The sequence below is a fragment of the Plecotus auritus genome (genome assembly GCF_963455305.1).
Source record: "Plecotus auritus genome assembly, chromosome: 4".
Classification (NCBI taxonomy): Eukaryota; Metazoa; Chordata; class Mammalia; order Chiroptera; family Vespertilionidae; genus Plecotus; species Plecotus auritus.
In genome coordinates this window covers 68,955,698-68,982,561 of record NC_137775.1, presented here as the reverse complement: position 1 = coordinate 68,982,561, position 26,864 = coordinate 68,955,698, and the positions used below count along the sequence as shown (strand labels likewise).

The 26,864-nt window shown below is 39.1% G+C and overlaps 1 protein-coding gene across 50 annotated transcripts in view; it reads left to right on the top strand.

Moving 5' to 3' along the window:
- The window catches only part of RIMS1 (regulating synaptic membrane exocytosis 1), a 436,905-nt gene that overhangs the window by 374,031 nt on the left and 36,010 nt on the right, over nt 1-26,864 (top strand). For 37 of the 50 annotated variants that reach the window (XM_080664365.1, XM_080664336.1, XM_080664362.1 and 34 more), the window contains one exon: nt 6,868-7,103. The exons of 7 other annotated variants lie outside the window; for them this stretch is intronic. In XM_080664365.1, the coding sequence (XP_080520491.1) occupies nt 6,868-7,103 (236 nt within the window). The remainder of the gene's footprint in view (nt 1-6,867; nt 7,104-26,864) is intronic. 6 more of the 50 variants (XM_080664325.1, XM_080664328.1, XM_080664341.1 and 3 more) reach the window with 2 other exon arrangements.

Below are 26,864 nucleotides of genomic sequence, written 5' to 3'. Positions count from 1 at the left end.
GTAGCCCTGCACACGAATCACTCTCTGCAGGGCCTGGCCACTCTGCGCCTGCTGCCCAGAGGCGCTCTGCAGCCCAGAGGCCCATCTGTGCCCCGGCCTGGCCAGAGGCCCATCCATGGCCAGGCATGGAAGGCTTGCCTCATCGCCGGGGTGACAACACAAGCATTCCCCCCTGCTCCCCCACCTGGCCGCTCCATGCCCGCTGCCCAGAGTGTCTCTGCAGCCCAGAGGCCCATCTGCACCCCGGCCTGGCCAAAGGCCCATCCGTGGCCAGGCGTGGAATGCTTGCCTTGTTGCCGGGGCAGCTCCATGCCCACTGCCCAGAAGCCCTCCACAGCCAGGGTGGAACACTTGCCTCATCGCCACTGAAACAAAACAAGCATTCCGCCAGGCCGCTCACGCTGCCCACTGTCAGCGGCTGCCCCCCCCCCCCCCCGGGACTCGGGGACTCCAGCAGGGCTGAGAGGACTGGGCGCCGCCATCCTGTGGCTACGTGCGCCACCATCTTTGTGATGGAGTGATGGTTCATTTGCATATTGCCCATTTATTAGATAGGATACCATGCCATATCCATAACATATATAAAATACTGCTTAACCTATGAATATAAGTAACACAACAGTCTTGATAATGGCCAGTTACAGAGCTGTTGGGACAAGTGAGTAGCTTTTCCTGGTGAGGTTCTTCCTTGCAAAAAATGGAGAGCCTGGTAATTTAACCTTTTATTGTTGTGTAGTGAATCTCTTGAGCCCTAGTTTTTTTGGCTTTAAAGTCTAGTTTTTCTTATATGAGAACATAAGTTGTTTTTTTTTTAATGTTCATTCTAACTGTTCATATCCTTTTATTTTCAACCTTTGTGTGGCCATATGTGTTAGTTATGTCTCTTATAAACAGCATATAGGTGGATTTAGGTTTTTTGTTTGTTTCTTTTGTCCTGACAACCTTTATTATTTAATTGGCTATCCCAGTGGTAGGCAAACTGCGGCTCGCGAGCCGTGGTTTGCCGCTCTGTTGACTAATGAGTTTGCCGACTACTGACCTAGACTCTCGATTCCAATAATTATAGGCTGTTGTTGTTCCTTGTGATTAAGCGCCTATCCCAGTGGTCAGCAAACTCATTAGTCAACAAAGCGGCAAACCGCGGCTCACAAGCCACAGTTTGCCGACCACTGGGCTATCCAATCACTGCATTTTTAATTTAGTATATATTTCAATTTATTTCTAGTATCTTAAGATATTTTCCATTTTTAGTAGTTCATTTTTCCTCTTCTTGATTTTTTTTTTTTTAGTTATTTTTATTTCATTTTTCCCCTCTATTATTCTGGAAATCATACTATTTCTATGATTTTAGTGCCTAATTAAGTGTTTCAAATGTCATATATTTAGTTAAATAATAAATGTAAAGTTAATGATTACCTCCACTCTCTGCTACCATCCCTCCATCTGTTATCATTTTTCTAGTGTTTTAATTATGTATTGTTTTCTTTCTCCCGTTATTTGATGTCATATTTTAATAATTTAGATTGATTCATATATTTTCTAGTTTCTTTGTATGTCTTAGAAATTCATTTTGGAAGCATTCTCTGTTTTCCTGAAATATTTGAATTAGAAATGCCAGTGGTGAGGGTCCATTGGGGCTTAGACTGAAGCCCCCATTTTTCTTTGTTCTTAAGAGTCTTAGCTCACACAGGGGTTTCTATTCTAACTCTGCATTGGGCTTGCTCTAAAGTTCTCATCTGCAAAACCTCCCAAGACATTCATCACCCACTTAACAATCTGTTTTCTATTCCTTTGCCTTTCTCATGAACTTAGGTTTGTATTTCAATATGTATTTCTTGTAATTTTCCCATCCTTTCTAGGCATTTGAGAGTGAAAGGATTTTCAGAAACATCATCTACCACATTGCTGGAAATAGTTCATAATATGTTACTATTTTCTTGACATCTTAAAATTTCCTCACTTAAAGGGTAATGTTTACAGTGAAAATAATACCTAAGAACATATTGTAGATATAAAAAGCAACTGTGTCCCTGGAGAATTTCTCCGAAGTTAAAGGGCAAATGCCAGGACAGGGCAAAGAGAATTGGATCTTGGACTAACAGTGAAATGTAAGGTACTTGAGAAAAAAAGCAATCAGTGGCAGTGATGGAGAAGATGAAGAGAGCTCAGGACCATAAAATTGGGAAGAAAAGTGCTCTAGCAGAGAAAGGGCCATTCTTGTGAGGAGGAATGGAAGCTGGAGAAAGGAAAAACAATGTGAGAGGTAAAGGCAGATTCCAGCCAAGACAAAGAGATTCTGGGATCTCAGGATGTTGGAATGTAAGGAGGGAGAATGGATGGGCCTATGGTTAAGGGAGTAGTTAGTGACCATAAAGAGCATCCTGTTATCGGAGTGCCCATGCCAGGACAGTGTGTAGGCTGCCAGCCTGCCCTGAGAGGCTGCTTTCCACTCAGATACCAGTCCTTAGTCCAATCAGCTACGGCCAAGGCCACAGGGTACCACTACATCAAGCTGAACAGGAGAAAATGTCTGTGGCCCTTTTTATTCAAATGGGAGCAGTGTAACTGGGAGGCATATCCAATACAGGTTGCTGACAAGCAAAAAACAAAACAAAATAAACCTTCACATTCCACGATTGATAGAAAATAATTTCAATACCCTAGAAGAATTATCACTACACCACAAGTAATTAAAATTTCATGGACAGTATGGTACTGGGCTATAATAATAATGCTAATAGTAACTATTTATTTTATAATTGAATATATTTTACAAATAGGATTTTCAATTCAAGTAGGAGTTTCTCCTTATTATACAGATGAGATATCTGAGATTTTACAAACTTCTGGAGCCACAAATAGTACATGATGATGCTGTCTCTTAAATCTAGGTCTCTCTTCACTTAAAGCTCATAGGCTTTTTGTTGTTATTTTTGGTTTTGATTCTGCAAACGTGCTTATTTTTTTTTAAATATATTTTATTGATTTTTTACAGAGAGGAAAGGACAGGGACAGAGAGCCAGAAACATCGATGAGAGAGAAACATCGATCAGCTGCCTCCTGCACACCCCCTACTGGGGATGTGCCCGCAACCAAGGTACTTGCCCTTGACCGGAATCGAACCCGGGACCTTTCAGTCCGCAGGCTGACGCTCTATCCACTGAGCCAAACCGGTTTCGGCTAAACGTGCTTATTTTTAAAAACTAGTAATATAGTTAAACAACAAAATAGAAAAGGTAATTTTGACATTGGAAATAGTTTAAATGTTAAAATCTGTGAAGCCCAGTTTCCCAAGGAATTTTAAGTAATCTTCCCCCATCTGAAACTTGGTGTATGCCCCAGGGAAGTACAGAAAGGAAACAGTAGACATAGTTTCCCTGCGCTGCCCATCAGCCAAATTGATAAGAAATAAATAAGACAAATTGTTAGATACTACAAGCTGGCTCCAGAGAGAATTTGTGAAATAGTCCCTCTGGCATTCAGGTGGAATCATGTCTTTCTCTGTGAAGTCTGACCGATTTGGTATCAACTGTTATCATAAAACTCTTGCCTTCCTGAGTGAACATGCTCTGAGATCATTTTTCAGATTTTCAAAAATCTCTTTTATTATGTGTAGAGTAATTATTTTTTGGTTTATATTTTATAATTCCATGTTATATTTTCTTGTTTATATTTTTAAATTATACTTTCTACAAAATTTGGCACATTGCTGGACATACAGCTAGTGCTCAATAAGCATTATAATGTAAGTAATGATTATAATGATTAAATTAATTAGTTTTATATCAAAATTTACTTTTGCAACTAATTATACTTATACTATTAACTTGAAGCACATCAATTCTATCAATTTTTCAATTCAATCTAACAAATGAAAGAAAATGGGTTATGTCCCAAGCTGTCCTTTTTCCAAGGAGTACTTCCTCTCTGATGCTTGGTTAACCACCTTGGAAAGAAGAATAAATTCAAACGCTAATACTGAGTCCTGCACCTCTCTGATGTATTCCTGTGGGAAATAATACCTATTTCTTTGAAGCCCTAACTCTGCAATGAGTAGTGCAGAGAAATTTGTGAATGTAAATTAGTTTTTTGTACCCAGTTGTTTTTCATATGTTCAAGAAAGTACCCAAGAAAGCCTCTCCCTCAAAATTCCTGACTAGTGTGAGAGATCACCCAGCCTTCATTGGAACCAAAGCTGAGCCAAGTCTAGGCTGCCCAGAGCCATTCATCAGATGTGTCCAGTATGGTGCAGTAGTAAAAACAGCAGCAACTTGATACTCAATCCTAGGTGGGACCTAATGGTGTGGAGAGAAACTTGGAAAGGGAGACTCGAAGCTGATGGGAGTGGCAGGTCGAAATAGATCTATAAATTTATGACTGGAGTAGGCACATATAAAGAGGTGTTATATTACAACTGAAGATGATAGTGAGGAAGTGACAGTATCCAGACTCAAGAATTCTCTGAAGAGGTATGATTAAAGTGCCTTAGGAAAGATCATTCTTATGGGCAAAGTTCTCCATAGTATTTGGTTACTTCTTGAATTCTGCATTTTCTTCTTGGCCTCCTTTAGAGGGGTATGCAATTACTGACATTCTGGTAGTTGGCACTAGTCAGAGTTAATGGAAATGTACCCTTTGGAACCATATATATATATGGTTCCAAAGGGTGTGTGTGTGTGTGTGTGTGTGTGTGTGTGTGTGTGTGTGTGTATATATATATATATATATATATATATATATATATATATATATGCCTAAGCGACTGTTCCACTGGTAGCTATGACATGCACTGACCACAAGGGGGCAGACACTCAATGCACAGGCATGGAAACATGGAACAGACTGATGAATTCAGAGGGAAGGGAGGAGGGGGGAGGGAGGGAAGAGATTAACCAAAGATCTTATATGCAGTGGGGTCCCTTGGCCTGGCCTGTGGGGATTGGGCAGAAACCGGCAGTCCGACATCCCCAGAGGTGTCCCAGATTGTCAGAGGGCACAGGCCAGGCCAAGGGACCCCACCGGTGCACGAATCCATGCACTGGGCCTCTAGTGTAATTATATGAAATTATAATCATTGATCAAATCACTGCAAAGAGGTTGACCCTCATTTTTAAAACACTGTCAAGCAATATTTCCTTCTAAAATTTTTAACTAAATATTTTATTTAAAATGTTTTTATGTTTTATTTTTATGCCGAAAATATTTTTATGTTTCTGTGTACAAATTATTTATTTGATTACATCTGTACTGGCCTTGGATCATATAAGAATTATTTTCAACAAAATTTTTTTATTTTTTGAGGAAAAAATGTATCTTGTTTATTCACAAAATCATTTTAATATAACTTCTTAATTCAACTCTCTCCCCCTCCCCCCTAAGAATGGTAATCTCTTATTATACAGAGATTTCCCTTTTTTGTTGTTCAGGATTTTTACTTGTCAACATTGCAGAACATTTCACTGCTATGATTAAATATCCATATAATTTTTTTTAAATCTTCCTACCTCGTTTTGAATAAATGTTCATGATATAAATATTATAGGAGACATTTTTCTCTACTTTTAAGCTTCTCTATAACCTAAAGAACATTGTACAACATTTCACAATAGTATTGCCCTCCCACCTTTCTGAACTCAGCCCACACCAATTTCTCTTTCTACTTAAATACTCATTATATATGTGACCACAAATATGTTACATGATCCCAAGGTAAAACTTTGTTTTATCATCTCTAATCATATTAGTATTTATTTCAACCTATTAAATGGTATTGCTGTGAAAATATGTTACATTACATCATGATGTGTTTTGTAGATCAAGTCAAGAAATAAAAAATTGATATGGTGGCAAGGGTTGTGTAAGCCAATGTTTGAAAGTATTTTGAGACAGCATAAAATTAAGAGGGTCATTTCCGATATATCAAGCCAGGCTAGATGAATGTTGCTACAGATGCAACATTAATCTGAAAGGTTCAAAGTATCCTAACATCTTTGGCTCCCCACTTCCCTGCCCTACCTCTCTCCAACTCAGAAGCATACATTAACTTTGGCAGGTAGAGAGGATTTTTTGTTTATTTTTCCCACTGACCTCCCATAGTTCCTGAAATTCTCAACCATAATTTATTCATTTGGGAGAAAAGTATAGTAATATAATTCAAATAAACTAGTACAGACTGGGAACATAGACAATTCAATTTTTATAGACAAGAACAACAAAAAGGAAAGTCTCAGCCTAGAGCATGTGGATTTGAGGGGCGAAAATTGAAAAATGAGATGAAGTTTGGTGGAGGAGATGGAGCATCAGGGGACAAGGAAGGAAAAGGGAAATGCTATTTTTTGCCTTGTTAGCAGTCTTTCCTGGACTCATTAAGCCTCAGTTAGCAAAGATATGTCTGCTTGTTGGAATCCCAAAGGAAAACTAGAACAGATACTATTTTAATTGTTTAAACCTTGTCATGTGGCAAATTCAGTGTCCATTTTTAACAAAAATTTTTCCTCAGCAATGTATAAAAACGTGCTGCGTTCATTTAAATAGTTAATAGTAAATAGTATTAACTGAAAATAAATAGTAACTATTTACAAAATTGGTCAGTAACATTTACCTACCATAGATAGTATGGTTGCATTTCTTTGTACTCTCTTTTGAAAAGTTTATAGCTTCTTCTGTTATACTGTTTTAAGCTACATTTAGTAAATATTTGGGGGCAGTGATGTGATCTTAAAGGATGCCTAGTTGAAGGACTACTGCTCAACTAGCTTGGCCCCTAAAAATGTACCTGGATTATTTCAAAATAAATTAGATTTAGAGTTTCGATTATGCTGACCTGTAATTTATGGATGCATATATGTTTTTACTTTGTAAATATAGTTCATTTACCCCTAAAATGCAAGGCAGACGGATGGGGACTTCAGGAAGAGCCATCACGAAGAGCACCAGTGTGAGTGGAGAGATGTACACACTGGAGCATAATGATGGCAGCCAGTCGGACACGGCCGTGGGGACCGTGGGAGCAGGTGGGAAGAAACGGAGGTCCAGCCTGAGCGCCAAGGTGGTCGCCATAGTGTCTCGACGGAGTAGAAGCACATCCCAACTAAGCCAAACAGGTGAGTGAAGCGAATGCAACTTAAACATCTCAAGATCTTGCTGGAGAGACCAGAGTGGATCTTCTGCTGTGGATTGTGATGGGATCGTAGAGTGTAGTGATTCTTCTTTGCAAAGCAAGTTTCTTTTTCTGTCTCTGGAAATCTGTTACGTGTATGGGTTTTGTTTGTTTTTTTCTATACAGTTGTCTAACCAAGTATAATTGTCAACCTGTCATGTGCTCAGATATGTTTATTTAAATTAAAAGAAAATTAAAGTCATGTTTATAAATATGCAAGGAAATGCAAAGAAGTGTTTAAATCCAAATTGATTTATATTCAAGAAAAGCAACAGGATTTTCCTTTTCAAAATGTTCCGCAATACAGTTACTTATAACTTAGGCCCTATCTATATTTTTATAGAAAAGGTCAGTTGTGCAACTTGAATTATAGTTTTATGGCACTATATGAACATAAAAATTGAACTGTAATTGTTAAATTTTCAATGCAAGTAAAAACCCTGCAGTTATCTTTCCTTTAGAAAAATGGGTCAGTGGATTTGTGCAAAGAATAATGTTTTAATACAAATTGAGTTTCAAATATTCTACTGCTTATAAGTCTTAAAAGCTTTATGTCCTCAAGGTATTTAGGAAAAAAGCAAACAGGAAGATGGTTATTTCTGTATTATAAAATAGAAAAAAACTGCCTAAGATTATATAACATTTGGTTAGACATACTAACAATCCATTACTATGCTCAGTACTATGGAAAACAAAAGGTAAGAGAAATATTGAACTGATTTCAATTGTCAGCACCTGTCTCTCCTGTTATAAACATTGGTACCATTTTTTGTTCCTTAACAGCAAAAGTGTTGTCCACAAAGTTTACTTATACAAAAAAAAATTTCATGAAATCCTTTTTGTGGTTGACTTGGCATCCTGGAAAGTACCTGTTTAAAATTATACATACTACTGGATAGATTCACACGTAAATTAGAGATAGGAAAGTTTGAGTCATTCAAAAATTGAACTAATAATACAGCCACTTATCTAAGCAGAGGTTTGTCTTTCTGAAAACCACAGGTTTAGACAAAGCTAGATTAGCTAGCATCTCTGTGATAGACCTGCCTCTGTGTCAGCCCACTAAAATGAGCTAACTGTTTATTGTGAAGGAGAATCATTTCTCTTCTTTAGGGTCAGGTTTCTTCCTTAGGAGTAGGAGCCATTCTTCCTTGTTTTGCTTTCTTTGCTTTCTATTTTATGGTGGTGCTTCTTGGTTGATGGTGTTGATGTAATGATGCTTTACAATGTGGACTGTGGATGAGCCTTTTACCACCAGATTCCCAAATCCTCCATCATGTATATGAAATGGAAATGTTCTGTGGTCATTTTAGGAAACCATGTTTCCTGTGCGAGAAGCTGAAACTTTCCACAGTCTTTCTCTTTTTATTCTTCCTCTGTAGGTAGTTCCCCCTCTATCCGTTACTAGTTGAGTACCGTTATATTTTCTTAGATTAAAACACAACAGTAAGTTTAGATAGGAACCATACCCGTGGCACAGCTTTTAAGTAACAAGTTCAAAGGATCACCATGGAAACAGCCCTTTTGCTTTATGAATTTAAATTTTACTCCAGTTATGTTCATTGTTGAATTGCAAATATCTACCTTCCCAAAAGCTGCATTGTTAGTAACTTGCCTGGAATACGCTGCCGTAGGAGACTGGGTTGCAATATATGGGAGCACAAAGGACATTAGATTACAAAGCCAAGATAACAAAACAGTTCTGTTCCAAAGTGACTCAGTGAGTGAACTTTGACTTTATCTTTCTAGGACTCTTTTCCTTTTTATTATTATACGAGAGGCACAGTGCACGAAATTGTGAACTGGAGAGGGGGGTTTCCCAGCCTGTTCTGTGCCCTCTCACAGTGCGGGAGCCCCACGATCGATCTCCCCAAAGAGGTAGGCCAGAGCTGGGGGACCCCATGCTGGGAGACCCCCAGCCTTGCCGCACAGAGCCGGAGTGGCCGGGACCCACCCATGGTGGTGGATTGTTATAGTGTGAGGGCATCACGGCGTGAAGGCGTGAGGGCATGTCGACCACATAGGCTTTTATTAGTATAGATGAGTTTGCTAATATAATGGGTGGGTTGGAAAATTTTATGTTTCTCTTCCTACATCGTAATGTTCCCTTTTATTTGATAACCTGTTCTCATTCTTGATGCTTCTAAAGTAAATGACAAGTGATGGCAAAACTCAATTATCGTTGTTCTTTGTTTCAATGAATGACCTGGTTTTTCCCCTCTTCTATCTTCTACAAGTGATTTTTTCCTCTGTCAATGATTCTATTTCCTCTGTCCACTGAAGATTCAGTGACATTCAGAATTTCTCATTCTAAGAAATCTTATCTTCTGTTGCTTCAGCTTCTACAAATGACCATCATATCTGTACTTTTAGATTCCTTCTCACCCAAGAAATATTGCCTCATCGAAATGTCCTATAGGAAAGCTCCTCTTGGATGCCCCACTGTAAACATGCTCAGCATTTCCACACATCTGCATACTCAGCTCTTCCTTTCAGCAACACCACTGTTTTAATGGCTACAAACTCTTAGAACCTTTTTTTAAATTTTTTTCTTAAACTCTGTCTTCCCCAGGCTCATCATCCCAGAAAAACAAACTATATATTTTTTATTCAATTTTAAGAAACATTAGACAAGTTGATTTAAATGCCCTTGTTGTGAAATAAAACTATTAATTCCAAACTGGTGAGGCTTTTCAGGAGGCCCTCCAAGAGCACAGATGAGACATGCTTTCTAATAGTGTCCACTGATCAAAGATTCGGAGGAGGAAAACAGCATTACACATACAGGGTGGGGCAAAAGTAGGTTTGTAGTTGTTCTTATGGGACATAATACAATAACGAATAAATAATAATACAAAGATAAACTGCATTTCATGTACTCACAACTATAAGCCTACTTTTGCCACACCCTCTATATTAATACAAAGTATGTATTCTATGGAATAGAATGTATATATCATGTTTAATTTAAATGTTTAATATGTTTAATATAAAAGAACAACTTCGCTTAAGGGCTTCTAGTATAGTGAGCCTCTTTGGGATCCACCTTGTCACCCTGGGTTACAGATTTTCTCTCCTCTACCATACAGATGACAGATAATCAGGAAATGGTGAAGCCGTTGGAAATGAAGTTTAACCAGCTCTTTTTAGAATAACAGATTTTAAGACACAGTTGTTCTTTTTTTGTTTTATAGCCACAGGATTTCTTGAAGGAGTATATTTGAGACTTTGTTCAAAATCAACTAAAGTATAATTAACAAATTGAAGAGCATAGCACACACACACACACACACACGCACAATTTACTAGGCTCTTTAATTTTATATATATATATATATATGTGTGTGTGTGTGTGTGTGTGTGTGTGTGTGTGTGTGTATTCTCATAGAATATTTCAATTATAAATAATACGAATATTTTAAAATCATCTTTACCGCACTTTTTACTCATAATGAAAGTAGGAATACTTTTTTAAAAAAAATTTTAACTAGGAGAATGACATAAACAGACAAGTTTTCAAACAATGACTCTCCTGCTACTACTGGTAAATGCCTTCAAGCAATCAAGCACATGGCTAAACACATGTTCAGTAAACAGTAGCTGAATTAGATTGAAAAGCGAAGTAGTTAAGAAAAGGGGAAGTGAAGAAAGAGCTCCTGATCCAGGAATATATTGTAATTGATGAAGTTCTGAGTAAATTTAGGGCTACGCTTTAGAATGTGAAGGAGATTGTACCTTACGTAGATTTACTAAAGGCCACCCTGATGTACTATGAGGATTTAGTCCCTCACTCACACACTGACTATATGATATTCCTGCAGTGGTAATCTCCTCCTCACTTGTAAATGAGGGCATTATTGAGAAGGGTATACAAATCTGTGATGAGTCATCCCTAAATACACCCTTGTAATTACCTACAAGTGTAAGGCGATTATGATAAGTATCATAGAATGGTAAGTATACATGAATAAATTGAATCTACCTGGATAAAACTAATTATAGGTTTACATTTCAAGAGCTTTCTCCATGCACTCTTAAGTTATATACATGCATATGTGTGTACTTATAATTTCACTCTGTTATTGGTCACAACAAATGTATGAAGTACCATTATTATTCCCATTTTGAAGTTGAAGAAACTGAGGCATAGAGGGATTAGGTAACTTTACCAAGGCCCCATTGCAAGTGATAGGGCCAGAATTTAATCCCATCCCAGGATTCCTGGTGCCAGAGCCCATGCTCTTAACCACTGGGCTAAAAGGAGGAGTTTAAAATAAGCTTCAAAAAAACATTACTGCACAACCATGTTGTTAGTACGCCACAGGCACCATGCCAGGCACTTGGCTAAGAGCTAGGAGCACTAAAAAGGTTGAATTAGATATTATCCCTGCCCTCAAAGACATCACAATATAATAAGGCACACGACAAGTAAATATTTCAGTTCAAAAAGGGCAGCTATCCAAACATCAAAGTGCTACAGAGGGAACCAAAGAAGAGTGCGATTCACTCTCTCACATCTCGAGAGGCTTCCTTGAAGAGGTGAGCATTAAAAAATAAACCAGGAAGGACTTCCCAGGACACAGGGAACAACACATTGATTAAATGTTGAAAATAAGTGCTTATTCCCCTGGGATATGGCAAATCAATCCTAAAATCACTTGAAAGATTTCTTTAATTTTAATTGGATATCCTTTCTCAATACAAGACACAGGTCATCTCAGAATAGACCATATAAGCACTATTCATGTGAGACTATGATTTCTGACTAAGACTTTTAGCTAATATGAAGAAAACGTGTATATAACCCTAGATGGCGTTGCTCAGTGGTCAGAGCATTGGTCTGCACACCGAAAGGTTGCAGGTTCAATTCCCAGTCGAGGGCACGAACCTGGGTTGCAGGTTCAAAGATTCAATCTCCCCTGTTGGGGTGCTTGTGGGATGCAGCCAATCAATGTGTCACTCTGCCATCAATGTTTCTCTCTCTCTTCCCTTTCCCCCCTCCCTTCCACTCTCACTAAAAATCAATGGGGAAAATATTCTCTTGTGAAGATTAACAACAAAAAAATGAAAACATCTGTAAATGTAAATGATCAGCATTTTTACTAGCTTCTGCTTGATTTATTTCACCCTATATTATTGAATTAGTATTGTCATACCTGGTGGAAGGAAATCATTCACAACTGAAATAAACAGGAACCAAAGAGCTAAATGAGAAAATATAAAGCAAAATGCCGAACATAAAGTCCCCGTGCCGTTTATGTATGTTACCAAAAGAAGTGGGAAGAGCCCTGACTCGGTGGCTCCGTTGGTTGGAGCATGGTCCCACACACCAAAGGGCTATGGATTTGATTTCCAGTCAAGGCACCTGCCTGGGTTGCGGGTTCCATCCCCAGTTGGGGTGTGCATGAGAGGCAACCAATCAATGTTTCTCTTTCACATCTATATGTTCTCTTTCTCTCTCTCCCATCCTCTCTCTAAAATCAATAAGTATATCCCCTGGCAATCACCAAGCAGTTGACAGTGTCCATGATTTTTGTGGGGTTAGTTTTTTGTTTGTTTGTTTTTGTTTGTTTGTTTGTTGCTTTTTTGTTCAATTACCTCCCACCCAGGCCCTCAACGTCCCATCCCCAACAGCTGTCGCCAGCTCTCTACCTCTCTCTCAGACCTAATGATATTACCTCTTCTCATGGCAATGAGCAGAGCTCTTTCTTATTCTCACTTAGAATATGGGTCTAAAAGACTTTTTTTTTTACCTTGGCAATTTATCTCAATGAAATTAAACACTTCTTTCATTATAGTCACATGAATAAAACATTTCAGAAAATCCATAATAGAGTTAAAAACTACATGGAGTTCATTACCTCAAAGAAGATTATAATATAAGCAAAAATACAAGTATTCCAAGAAGTTTTGGGAGATTTGTGGCTATTTGACTTCACGCTTGCTTAATAAGAGTTAATGAACTTCCAAAGCATACCACTAACTTCTCAAGATAAAAATCATAGATAGAAACTAACAAAATTGCCCTTATTCCACTGTCAAGTAAAGAATACTGCACACTGATAAAACTATAACTGTAACACTCACCCAAAGGGATAGTGCTTGAATAAGCTGATTTCAATAAGCACATCGAAACTGTTTTAAAATGCACATTTGACAATAATCATGCCAAGAACATTTTCAAGATATTAAATTTCCTCTGCTAATCTTTTATTTTCGTTTTCTTCCCAGAAGTCATACAGGCACAGCAAACCATAAAATAAATCAGCTTGGACCTCGTACTTCCTTTACCTTGGAATATTAGTGTCTTACATTTTCCCTAGGACTTATTTTTTTCCTCCTGACAAGCAATTCAGTTTACCAAAACATTCTTTGTATTTTGAGTCCAGTGCTGCTTTGTGAAGAAACTCTGCCTTCCCTTCTCCCTTACAAAAGAAAGTGGTAGCTGCAGGGAAGGAAATCTAAGGTGGTCTCTGAATAGGAAAAGTGTTCTTGGCTCTGCTGATTATAATCGAAGCAAAAACTCCGTGCCTCTCCAAAAGTTTCAGAAACTGAACACTACTGCGAATCACAACCCTGCTGAAGTCTAAATTCCTTCTCTGTGCCTCATTTATCTGATTCATTTAATAGCACAAGAAAAACATTCTGAGGAACGTAATGTTTCATGTTCTTTGTTTTCCTGAACACGAAATCATGGTGCCAGAAATGATTCTCAAGTCTGCAAAACCATCAAATGAATGTAAGCATGGGTTCCTTTATTTACTGGTGCTGTCTGGCTTAGGAATTCACTACTGTTAATAGAGATTCAATGCGGCTATAGTAACTCATCTTCTGAGAGATGCCCTAATAAGGATTAGTATTTTCAAACATACACCAGCTGCTCTAATTTTGTCCTTTTCCTTGTTCTGACCCATAAATTTTGAGTTTGGTTAATATGTAGATATACTTTTAGGTTGCTTTGGCAGAAAAAATATCTGAGTGAAATTAATTTTTATAATTAATTTGTATTTTAGGATTTGGATGAGGAAAGGACACTAACAATACTTATGTGCCTTCAAAGCACAGTACTATAAGTACTCAAATAATTATATGTGGTGATAATTATTGTTAACTGTACTAAGATAATTTTTAAACATGAGGTCAATTTCAGAATGGGTGTTATAAAATATTTTGGTTCACCCAAATGTAATAAGAAACTTCTCTGATTATTTTTACAGCAGATGACCAATTTCAGTGCATTCTCATTTCATGCAGAGTGGTTTTATATTGAGACATTTTTGTTGATTTACTGCAGTGATTTTCAGCCTTCTTCATCTCATGACACACATAAATTAATTACTAAAATTCTGTAGCACACCAAAATTTATATGTTTTGCCAGTCTGACAAAAAAAAGTATTATTTTGATTGATTTAAAAAAAGAATAATGATAATAGTAAATTACCTACCCTTTTTGCTCGCAAGTGAGTTTTTTTAAAATTAGGTTCCTATACTTGTATATGAGGATTTCTGGTTCCAAGAATTAACCAACCAGAAGCATTAATTTTAGGCAACATGACCAGTAAGATGCAATTATATTATATGACGACCTACTAGAGGCCTGGTACATGAAATTCTTGCACGGGGCGGTGTGTGTGTGGGGGGGGGGGGGGAGGTGTCCCTCAGCCCAGCCTGCACCCTCTCCAATCTGGGACCCCTCGAGGGATGTCCGACTGCCTGTTTAAGCCAACCGGGATCGGGCCTAAACGGGCAGTTGGACATCCCTCTCACAATCCAGGACTGCTGGCTCCCAACTGCTCGCCTGCCTGCCTTCCTGATTGCCCCTAACCATTTCTGCCTGCCAGCCTGATCACCCCCTAACCACTCCCCTGCCAGCCTGATTGATGCCTAACTGCACCTCTGCCAGCCTGTTTGCCCCTAGCTGCCCTCCCCTGCAGGCCTGGTCACCCCTAACTGCCCTCCCCTGCAGGCCTGGTCCCCCCCAACTGCTCTCCCCTGCAGGCCTGGGTCTCTCCCAACTTCCTTTCCCTGTAGGCCTGGTCACCCCCAACTTCCCTCCTCTGCCAGCTTGGTCACCCCTAACTGCCCTCCCCTGCAGGCTTGATCGCCCCCAACTGCCCTCCCTTGCAGGCCTGGTCCCTCCCAACTGCCCCCCCGCCTGCTAGCCTGATTGCCCACAACTGCCCTTTCTTGCAGGCCTGGTCCCTCCCAACTGCCCTCCCTTGCTGGCCATCTTGTGTCCACATGAGGGCAGGATCTTTGACCACATGGGGGCAGCCATCTTGTGTTTTAGAGTGATGGTCAATCTGCATATTACTCTTTTATTAAATAGGATAGAGGCTTGGTGCATGGGTAGGGACCAGCTGGTTTGCTCTGAAGGGTGTCCCGGATCAAGGTGGGTGTTCCCTTGGGGCATGGGGTGGCCTGGGTGAGGGGCCTGTGGTGGATTGCAAGCCAGCCATGCCCCCCCAGCGACCCAAGCAGAGGCCCTGGGATCTGGGGTTTATTTATCTTCTACAATTGAAACTTTGTAGCCTGGAGCGGAGCCAAGCCTTCTGCTTGCTTCATGGCCACAGCCATTTCTGTTGGGATTTATTTATCTTCTATAATTGAAACTTTGTAGCCTTAAGCGGAGGCCTGGGCTGGCCAGGACTGCATAAGCTTGGCTTCCTCCATTGCTGTGGGCAACCCTAGCCTCCTGCTCTTTCCAGCTCCGTGGCTGCCGCCATTTATGTTTGGATTTATGTATCTTCTATTATTAAAACTTTGTAGCCTTGAGTGGAGGCCTAGGCCGGCAAGGGCAGGCAGAAAGCTTGGCTTCCTCCATTGCCGGGGAAACCCAAGCCTCCCTCCTGCTCTCTGTGGCCGTAGCCATCTTGGTTGGGTTTATTTGCATATTCACTCCTGATTGGCTGGTGGGCGTGGCTGGTGGGTGTAGCAGAGTGATGGTTAATTTGCATATTACTCTTTTATTAGATAGGATACATTCAGGGCATTGGCTGTTGTCATTTTTTTATTTAACAACCTAAGGGAAAAGAGTTCAATACCCATGACTAAATAGTCAATTATTTCATGTTTTAAAAATTCTTACAGCACACTGAAAATCTGTGATTTATTTTACTTAAATTTTTCAAATTTTTAAACCCAAAAAAGAAAAAAGAAGACATATAAAACTCCTAAAATATCACTAATTACAAATCCACTGTGAAAAAAATTACTGAATAATTAGCTGATATTTTATGCATTTGTTTTATTAATATTGATAAAGCCATAAGCAATAATAGCATATAAATGGCAATTGGGTCAATGAATTTGCTTTGGAAGGAAGTGTAGAATATAAGGAAAGAGGATCTAGAAGACTCTTGAAGAAAAACAAAAGTTAAGGACCCATTTGAACCTCAGTGTTCCCAACTCTAAAATGGAAAAATAAATGATACCTACCTCAGAAGACTGATGTGAGGATTAAATGAACATTTATGTTAGTATATCAGCAATGTACCTGGTATATAGAAAAGGTTCAGTGATAATATTAATTAGCAATTTTAATATTCTAAGGAACAAAAAAAAGAGTAGTAGGTAAAGAGCAGATATCACTGACATCATGATTAACAGTGAGGGGCAGGTTAATCCAGCGAGTATTTTTATCTGCTCATTAGATGTAAATTAGTTAATAGAATACAAATTCTTAAGATCTTACTCTTGAGTTCTTCTAAATCACAGTGCTGTGGTTCTCATGGTTCCCTTGTCAAGTCCCTTTTTGAAGATCAGGTGAACCCATCAGCCCTGGCTCAGGAAATTGCACTTGGTCATGTATAGCATGTTGGGCCTACACTTGAATAGTGTTTGTGGACTTGAAGTATGTTCATCCCAAATTAGGAATTATCTGCAGAAGACTGATCCAGGTTTTTCCTTCCCTCTGCCCTGTTACCCAGCCTTCTCTATATTAAGTCAGGGGCCAGCAAACTCTGGCTCAAAGCCTTTTTTTATGGGCTAGGGATGATTTCTATGATTTTTCAAATGGTTGGAAAAATCACAATAAGAATAATACTTTGTGACACATGAAAATTACATAAAATTCAGTTTTGGTGCCTATACATACAGTTTTGTTGAAATACAGCCATGCTCATTCATTTATGTATTGTCCTGCTTTCATGTTACAAAGGCAGAGACCTTATAGTTCGCAAGCCAAAAATATTTACTGTCTAGACCTTTAAAGGGAAAATTTCATGACTTTGTGTCTAGGCCAAGTACATAGTGCCTGCAGTGCAGAAAGCAGAAACATGAGCCAGCAATGGTCATTCTTATGGTTCCCTAAACACATTCTCTGCTTCTCAAGAGTAAGGAATTAAATTATGCTACTACCATGACTTTCCATTTTCCCCCTTCTTGTTGTAGTGTTTGCATTCATACCATGCACCATATCATACCTCATTAGACACAATGATTCTCCAGAATGAAGGCTTATGCCCCCCCAAAGATAAGAGACCTGAGACCTGAGACCTTGCCCTAAAACTTGATCCCTGACTTATCTGCTTCCATAAAGTAGCAAAAGCGCTTCCCTCAAACCTAATTTTCCCAGTTGGGATCTTAGGGACTGTGTCTGTTATTTAAGTGGTAATCACTTAGCACAATACCACTGTTAAGGCACACAGAGATTTTCTTGAATGAATGGAACTTTTTGAAAGATTTTATGCATTTTGTCTCTTTTTTTGCAAGCCACTCCCTCAGTCCTCCTCACACTTCAATCTGAAGTTTGCCCATCCAGTGTCCCCAAACTTCTTGCTAAGGTCACAGAAATTCCATGGGCATGAATTTAATTTGGATAACATTTAACTTATGCTTTAGGTCACATGTATTATGCAGATGTGAAACCAATAAGATGTGTATGATAGAAAAATATTAGTTAAAAATGTCTACATTATTTTTACATGAATAAACAATTCTTGTTTATTTTCCATCTCTCACGTGTACAACTTCATTTCTGGCATTGATCCAGCTAGACCTACTTTCCTTGAGTTCACAGGACACTTAAAGCTTCCTTCTTTGCATCTTTACAGATGCTAAACCCTCCACCTGGCACGTCCTTCATCTGTCATCTTGCCTGTCAAAGTTCTTTTCTTTGTTTAAGCCCTATCCAAATTCCAGCTTCCTGTCAGGGCCAACAGTGACTCTCTGAACTCCTGGGAAGACTTTTTTGGTTCTCATGCAATGCTGTTTAAGTACTTCTCTAGCCCATAAATATCTGTAGAGTTCTTGTCACAAGACAAACTTCAAAGTTACTCAAGAGCAGTAATCAAGCAGCAGGTATTTTTTGGTCTTGCACAGCATAGTGCCTTCACTGCAGAAGAACCCTGATAGAAGTCTATTGGATGGGTGAGTAGGATGCTTGCTCGTCTGATAATTAATTGAATATATTGTGGCATTTCATTTAGTATTGTGACATGCTGTTCTTAGTGGGTAAATTTAAAAGGCAATTTTTCTTCTGAGGTTTTTTATTTTTAGGAAAGCAACACTTTTTTTTAACTTTTAACAGGTATAAATTATTTTTTATTACTTTCTACCTCCTTTTCCTTTTTTGCTTACATATAACTTCAAAAGCACGTAAACATCAATCTGTGTACATTTTACTGGATAATTCCACCTTTTTGCTTTTAAGTTTTAGCCTTTCTGTAAACAACAATAGATAATTGTTATTTAAATGAATTGTTGTGGTAGTAACTTCTTTACCATTACCGAAAAAATTTAAAGTAACATGTTATTAGAAAATTACTAAAAGATAAAAATTCACATTGATAATGATTAAGATATTACAGTTTCCAACACCATCTGACATATATCATTTCATTTAATAAAAGTCTGCCTATTAACTTTGTGGAAATACATAGGTAAGAAATACAAAACTATCCAGGTTTTTTGGAAATCTATATTTTGTTGAGGTAGAGATAGAGGATCCCTGTGCAAAATGGATCTAACTAGCTGACTTTGTAAGTCAGCTAGTGAATTCCTATGTTGAAAATAGAACTTCTGATGTCAGGCCAGTACATTGTGATACTAATTACAAGCTCATTTACGTTGTAAAGGATTCTTTTCTTATGACTAAAGAATGTGGCACACATGATTAGTCATGGTGTTAGTGAGGCTTAAAAAACTTACGTTCTTGGACTACAGGAGAACTAGCTGTCAACATACCAGATTCAAACTCAGTACTCTGGATGTTTTTGTAAATGGAAATGTCACATTTTATTAGCTATTGATTTAAAACTAAAAAAGCTTCTGACAATTCATCAAATAGTAAATAATCATATATGTAGGAAAGTTTTAAATGCAAAAGGGTTTAAAATAAATAAATTTATATTTTTAATAAATAACTAAATGAATTCATATTTGTAATAAACATATAGTTGCATTGAAACACTTTGCTATTATCTAGTGAAGTAGAAGTATGTGGATTGGAAAGTATAAGCAAATCAATTAACATCTTAATTTAATATTTTGATCACTTGATCACTTTGAATTTGAAAGTATAAGAATCTTTGATCTGTCAATCTGCATTATAGAAACAACATAGAGGGAGGGTCTAGAGAATAAAGTTTATTGATTAAAAATTCACAGGAAAATAAATTCAAGAGATAGTGAACCAAATGTACATGATTCAACCTGCTTGCTTAAAAAATGCCAATTTCTATTTAAAACTTCTACCTCGAGAAATCTATCCAGTTATCCAGTTGTTTTTAAAGAGGAAAATAAAATAAAAAAAGAAAGAGAAGATGTCTTTAAGAAAGAGTACATAAAATTTCATGGAGATTATGTGATCTTTAGCAAATCATTGATAAAGAAATACCAATTGACATACATATCAGAGACTTACTGATAAAACTGATGTGAATAGGAAAATTTTACCTTCAAAGTGAGAACTTACTTTTAGTTTAGTCTTTGGCTTTCTGTAATGCTTAATAATAATTATGTCTTCTTGCAGTCCTTTCTTTATTGTCTCTTTTTAAAGACTCAAACATTCTATTTTTGTAGACAAAAACTATCCACCTTAATAAATTATGCAGTTCATTTTGACAATCAAACCATAGTCTGTATGCAGTTAACATGAAGGACAAAGGCTGAATTCAAATGTTTTAATGTGTTAAATGCATTCACCAGGATGATAAAGCATTTTTTCCAGAAAATGCATGAATTTGCTCTAAGTGCCATTGCGAGTATTGATTTTAATTTCCAATGGATATGTGGCCTGACGTATGGGTCCCTTGGTGAGAGCGCCTGCCTCAAAGTGGCTTTGTAATTGCTGAACTCTGTTGACCTCCTTCTGAGGCTGGTGCTGGAGGCGGAAGCCTGTCTCCTCAAGACCCCTGCCAGCATTTGCGACTCAGTCAGCTCGTCCTAGATTCTCTGGCCCCGAGAGCACAATTTGACAGTTTGGTGCACATCTTTTTACTCTGTAAAAGGCTTAGTGGCGTTATTCAAAGTAATGCCAGTTGTGTATTCTTTTGTTCTGCTTTTATATTTTTATAGTTTTCACTGTTGCATAACCATTCGCAAGGCATCTGAGAAAAGCCTATATACCCTTTGGAACTCTGCACTGAGTGTTCTTCATGGGACATAAGAATTAGAAAGCATTTTCCTTGTCCTCCAGTTGTTTACAAGTTCATTTACTAAGCAGTATATCTGCAGCCAAAGGGCTACCCTACTTTTACTGAACATTACCATTTACAAAGCCTTCTATGTTTACCATCTCATCAGGGCCAACTTATTCAAAGCTTTTAAAATAAGAGCCTGATTATATTAGGAAAGATTAGGGATGCATTGAGGAAGGATTCCTGAAAAAAACAAATGTGTTTTAAAGTTACATATAAGTATGTGCTGTTTATCCTCGAAGTTTCTATAGAAGTTAATATGCTCTTAACTTTTCTTTCTTCCCCGTGAGAATTAAATATAATGGAAAGAAGCATAAATATCTTGAATTTCACACACATATCACCTAAACTTTTCATTTTCAAAAGAATCTGCTTTTGTAGTATACCATGCCAACATTGATTGTTCATTCTTAGTTATGTTCTGCTCACTTCCCCAAGGTAAAAATAAGCCATTATTTTTGTTTGAAGCTTTGCCTTTTTTTTTCTACCTTTAATTCTTTAGGTCCGTAGTGCTTCAAACGAGTGATTGTTTGCCACTGCTTTTATTCCCACTCAGCAGGGGCAGGTATGTTTATGTGATGCCAAATATTTCATTCATCCCACAGATACTTATCAAATGGCTATCAGTTGCTAATAAGAATGGCCAAAATGCGATCAGCCTGTAGTATGTGACTGGCCCCGTGTAAAACACTTATGTGCATTTTCACATTTAATTCTCTCAATAATCCTGTGAGGTTGCTAAGAGTTTATTAAATAGTCTGGTGATTCTCTCTGGATTTACAAGGGAAAAACAAAGGCTGAAAGAAGTTAAGTCACTTGCTCAAAGTCACACAACTAGGGACTGGCAGAGAGAATTTGAATATTTGAATTTTTGTGCTATGGACTGAATATTTGTATCACCTTAAAATTCTTATGTTGAAACCTAATGTCCAGTGGGGTGGTATTGGGACGTGAGGCCTTTGTGAGGTGATTAGGTCATGAGGGTAGAGCCCTCATGGAGATCAGTGTCCTTATAAAACAGACCCCAAAGAGCTAGCACCCCCTTTCTTCATGTGGTATTACTGCCAAAGACAGCTGCCTACAAGGAAGTGGGCCCTCTCACCAGACACCAGGTCTTCCAGTGCTGTGATCTTGGACTTCCCAGCCTCCAGAACTGTGAGAATAAATGTTTGTTGCTTATAGGGCATCTAATATATGGTATTTTTGTTAGAGCAGCATGAATAGACTAAGATAGTTATTGACTACTATACTACATGGACTGGGTAGGATTAAAATCCAGTTAATTGTTAATTAAGTGTATAATTATTTATAAAAATTTTCAGAATATTCAGTGTCAATGGTTAGCATTTTGTCATTTCTATATTTATAAAACTAGAAAAGTATTTGATTTGGATTCTGTTTCCCTTTTTAGGGAGAAAGCTATAAAATGTGTATCTGCATAATTTCACATACTAAGATTAAGCTAAAGTACACCACTGCTTTTTCTCCTTCAGTTACATGCTTTACTTTATTATTAGTCCGGTTTACCTGTCAGGGGAGGGAAACAGAGAGCTAAAGTAACTTGCCAAGTTCACGCTCAAGAGGGCAGAGCTGGCAAATGGGCTACACCAGCTGTGCTCTTAAGTGGAGCATGTCCTTGAAGTGGGCCAGTGAAATACACTGTCAGCCAGCTGTCTGACTCGGGGGCCATGATATTGTAGCGATACTCCAACAATTTGATGAACTATTTGAGCTAATGCTAACTCAGAGTGTGCAAAGGCTCAAACACTGTAACATTTTAATACTTGTCGCTTTAATAAAAATGAGTTTGCTGAGCATCTGTGAGTTTAGTACATTCTGCTAGGTGTTTCTTGGGGAAGGGAGTGTAGGAAGACCAGGTCATACCTCAAATTATACTGTCTTCTTGCAAAGTAGGAAGTTATATTCAGAACGGTAATGTTTTTTCTCTGCACCATGTCACTGCTCTCTGAGCATAGAGGGAGGGGGTTATCAAAAGAAGAAAGGAGCCTGGCCTGTGTGGCCCAGTAGGTTGAGCATCAATCTATGAACCAGGAAGTCGCGGTTCAATTCCCGGTCAGGGCACATGCCCAGATTTTCGACTTGATCCCTGGTGTGTGGCGTGTAGGAGGCAGCCGATCTATGATTCTCCCTCATCGTTGATGTTTCTATTTCTCTCTTCCTCCCCCTTCCTCTGTGAAATCAATAAAAATATATTTAAAGAAGAAGAAGAAAAGATTTCCCAGGGATAGCTAGGAGAGAGATGGACAGAGAAGTGAAGGAAGAAGAGAGTTTAAAGACTCTGTGTACAGAAGTGTGAGACTCCCTTTGGTCCATTTGTCTGACTGTGTATTAAGGTAGCAGGGGAAGAGAATAGTGGTCCTGTGGAAGAAGGCAATCTGGTTACAATGAAAGCATCAGGCAGTTGTCCACAAATGTCACCTAGCTACAAGTTGGCTGTTGGGGAGAAAATAGGAAAATAAATTAAGGAAGTCATTTATATCTTGAGGATGCCTCTACAAACTTATAAGAAAACTAGATTCATTTGCTCTGTGTACTTAACTGATTTATTTATCCACAAGGATAAGCCTAATTATAGATATTAATAAAGGCAGGGTTTAGTAGGTACTTATTATGAGCCAAACTGGCACAATTCTAGTATTCTACCATTATTATTGTCACCATTTTTAGATAAGGAAACTCAAACTCAGGAAAACTAGATAATTTGCCCCAGGACACATAGCCACTAACTAGTAGATACAGTATTTGTATGTTAGCATCTATGTTCTTAGACATCAGACTGCACTGCCATCCTCAAATAACTTTATAATGTTAAAATAATTGTAGCTGTTATAAAAATTGACCCTAAAGGCTCAAATTTAATATAATTCTATTTATTATTTGTTGAGCAGTTAGCAGGTATCATAGTCGACAGTCCACTCTCCTCCAGGCAATACTCTGGGTACCCAGGCTCTTTACCATTTATGCCTTTTTGTCATCTGAATCCACATGGCAGGAGGATAGAAGGAGAGTGGAGAAAGTACACCTGCTTCTTAGAAAACTTGCTCTGGAAGTGCCATACATCATTTGTGTTAATTGATCTATTAGTGACAGAAAATCACATGAGCAAGCTGGGCATGGGGGCTGGGAAATAACAATTCTGGCTTAATAGCCATTTAGTATCAATTTTATGCAATGGAAGGAAGCGAACAGCTAACTGGCTCTCAGATACGTGATTTAACATGTCTTTCATTATAATTAACTAAATCATTTGAGAGCTTAAAGTATTTTTTTAAGTAGAATGAAAATACTGGTGCTTCTTATGTTATTACTAGAGGCCCAGTGCATGAAATTTGTGCACAGGGGGAAGTTCCCTCAGCCCAGCCTGCACCCTCTCCAATCTGGGACCCCTTGGGGGATGTCCGACTGCCCGTTTAGGCCCAATCCTAGGGATCGGGCCTAAACGGGCAGTCGGACATCCCTCTCATAATCCTGGACAGCTGGGTCCTAATCGCTCACCTGCCTGCCTGCCTGGTCGCCCCAAACTGCCCTTTCCCTGCTGGCCTGGTAGCTCCTAACTGCCCCCCACTGGCCTGGTCACCCCTTACTGCCCCCCTGCCAGCATGGTTGCCCCCCAACTGCCCCCCTGCTGGCCAAGTTGCGCCTCACTGTCCCCTGCCAGCCTAATCACCCCCAACTGCCCCCCCCTCTGCTGGCCTGGTTGCCCCTAACTTCCCCCCCGCCCTGCCAGCCTGGTCGCCTCTTACTGACCCCCCTGCCGGCCTGGTCACCTGCAACTGCCCCCCTCTGCCGGCCTGGTTGCCCCTAACCTGCCCCACCCTGCTGACCTGGTCACCCCCAAATGCCCCCCTCCTGCCGCCCTGGTCACCCCTCATGCCCCCGCCACCGGCCTGGCCATCCCATGCAACCTGCTGTTCAGTCGTTTGGTCATCCCTCACTAATCCCCCTGCCGGCCTGGTCACTCCACATAGCCTGCTTGTTCAGTCATTTGGTCATCCCTCACTAACCCCCCTGCTGGCCTGGTCACCCCACGCAGCCTGCTTGTTCAGTCGTTTGGTCATCCTTCACTAACCTCCCCTTGCCAGCCTGGTCGTGGGCAGCCATCTTGTGAGGGCATGAGGGTTAATTGGCATATTACCTCTTTATTATATAGGATAGGATTTGTAGATTGGCGGTGTCATCTGGGAGCCTCTTTATCCTGGTTTCAAAGGCTGTCAGATTCTGAAACTGGCCCCAGAATTTCTGTTCATTGATCAGTTTTAAATTCTCCAGGCCTCTTCTGACTCTCAGAGTCCAGCTTCCTCTGTTCCATACCACACAGACCAGGGTATGAGGCTCAGCCAGTTATTTATTTGTATAACAAGACAAAATTAAAACTGGGCTCATGCCCAGCATTTATGTGTTAATCTACTGTGGTAAAAATTCTATTGGGAGCAAGGGGATTGGAGGAAAGGAGGTGACTGGGAAGGGTCATATCACTAGACACACAGCATTTTGCCTTTTTTTCTCTCTCTCTCTTCTCTCTTACTTCTGCTCCTCCATTGTTTCTCCTAGATTCTGTCGATATCCATAAATAACAAGCATGTACATTTATATATCACTCTTCCAAGTTTCTTTAGCAATATTAACTTATTTAATCTATAAAACAAGCCTGTGAGGTAAGTTCTCTTATCATTTTTCCTGTATGCCAGTGAGGAAACTCAAATAGAGACTAACAAACTATAACTTTAAATATTTTTTATTTAGGGGAGATGCTCATCTCTATTGTTTCCCTTTTGTGCAGCCCTAACTTTCACACATCGTACATCGAGTTCCCCAAGCCACAGCTGCTGCCTGTCAGAGAACAATCCATTTTCACCACTGTGGCCCCCTTCGCTGTAAAACACAGAAAAGTACCAAAACAATCCCCGTGTTTGTGCAATTATATGAATATGTTCTTCTCCTTTACCCTCATAGAAGGGAGTAAAGAATAGGAAAAAAATAGTGCTAATACTGATAATTAAAAATAGGCATCATTTCAACAAAATATAATTAAAGACTGCATCTGATGGGCAAGGTGGAATAATGAAAGTGTTGGAGAGATCTTTACAGTTCTGCTGTGAGGATCATGATCTCAAAAACATTTCAGTGAGTCTTTTGCAAAGTAAGGCTATAAGTTTGTAGGAGAAACTGGAAGAAATATTTAGAAGTGGTAGCAGAAATTCCAGAAATTCTGATTAGCAAAGTCAGCGTTGGTAAATTCAAGAAAAGTTCTTTCCCGGCCAGCATGGCTCAGTGGTTGAGCATGGACCTATGAACCAGGAGCATGGTTCGATTCCCGGTCAGGGCACATGCCCGGGTTGTGGGCTCAATCCCCAATGTGGGGCTTGCAGGAGGCAGCTGGTCAATGATTCTCTCTCATCATTGATGTGTCTCTCTCTCTCTCTCTCTCTCTCCCCTCCTCTCTGAAATCAATTTTTTAAAAAAGAGAGACGTTCTTGTTTGCAAAATATTAAACTTAACTAGAGATTATGTAGGAACAAATAAAGAAGACATTTATTTAAACATTGTTGAGATATGAACACAGAAGGTGGCCCATTAAGTTTGCCAGAGAGTAATAGGTTTCAAAATTCTCATGTTCTAATGAAAGGAAGATTTCAAGGGGAAAGATCAGGGGAGAATGTAATTAATAGAGTGTGGTCCTTGAGAAGGCAAGGGGGAGAAGGATGCAGGGAAGAGGAGAGACCTTTTGCATTGTGACAGGAGAGAAGTAGGGAAAGGATAGATGTGGAAGTTTGGGCGCTCTGTATCTGGTACATCAGGCCCCAGCTAACTATCTGTGCACTGCCTAAACTCTAGGATAGGTCTTCAAACATGACTGCTTACTGCTCTCAGAATGCCTAACAGAGCCCCAGCCACTAAAATCAGATGAGGCATCCTAAACCTAAAATGGCAGCTATGGTGTCTAAGAAGCCATGTAAGGGTCTTACCCACCCCCATTTATTTGTGTTCTCTGAGCTTCATCTGCCCTTTAAGTTACAGATTAGAAAGTAATTTACCTTTGTTC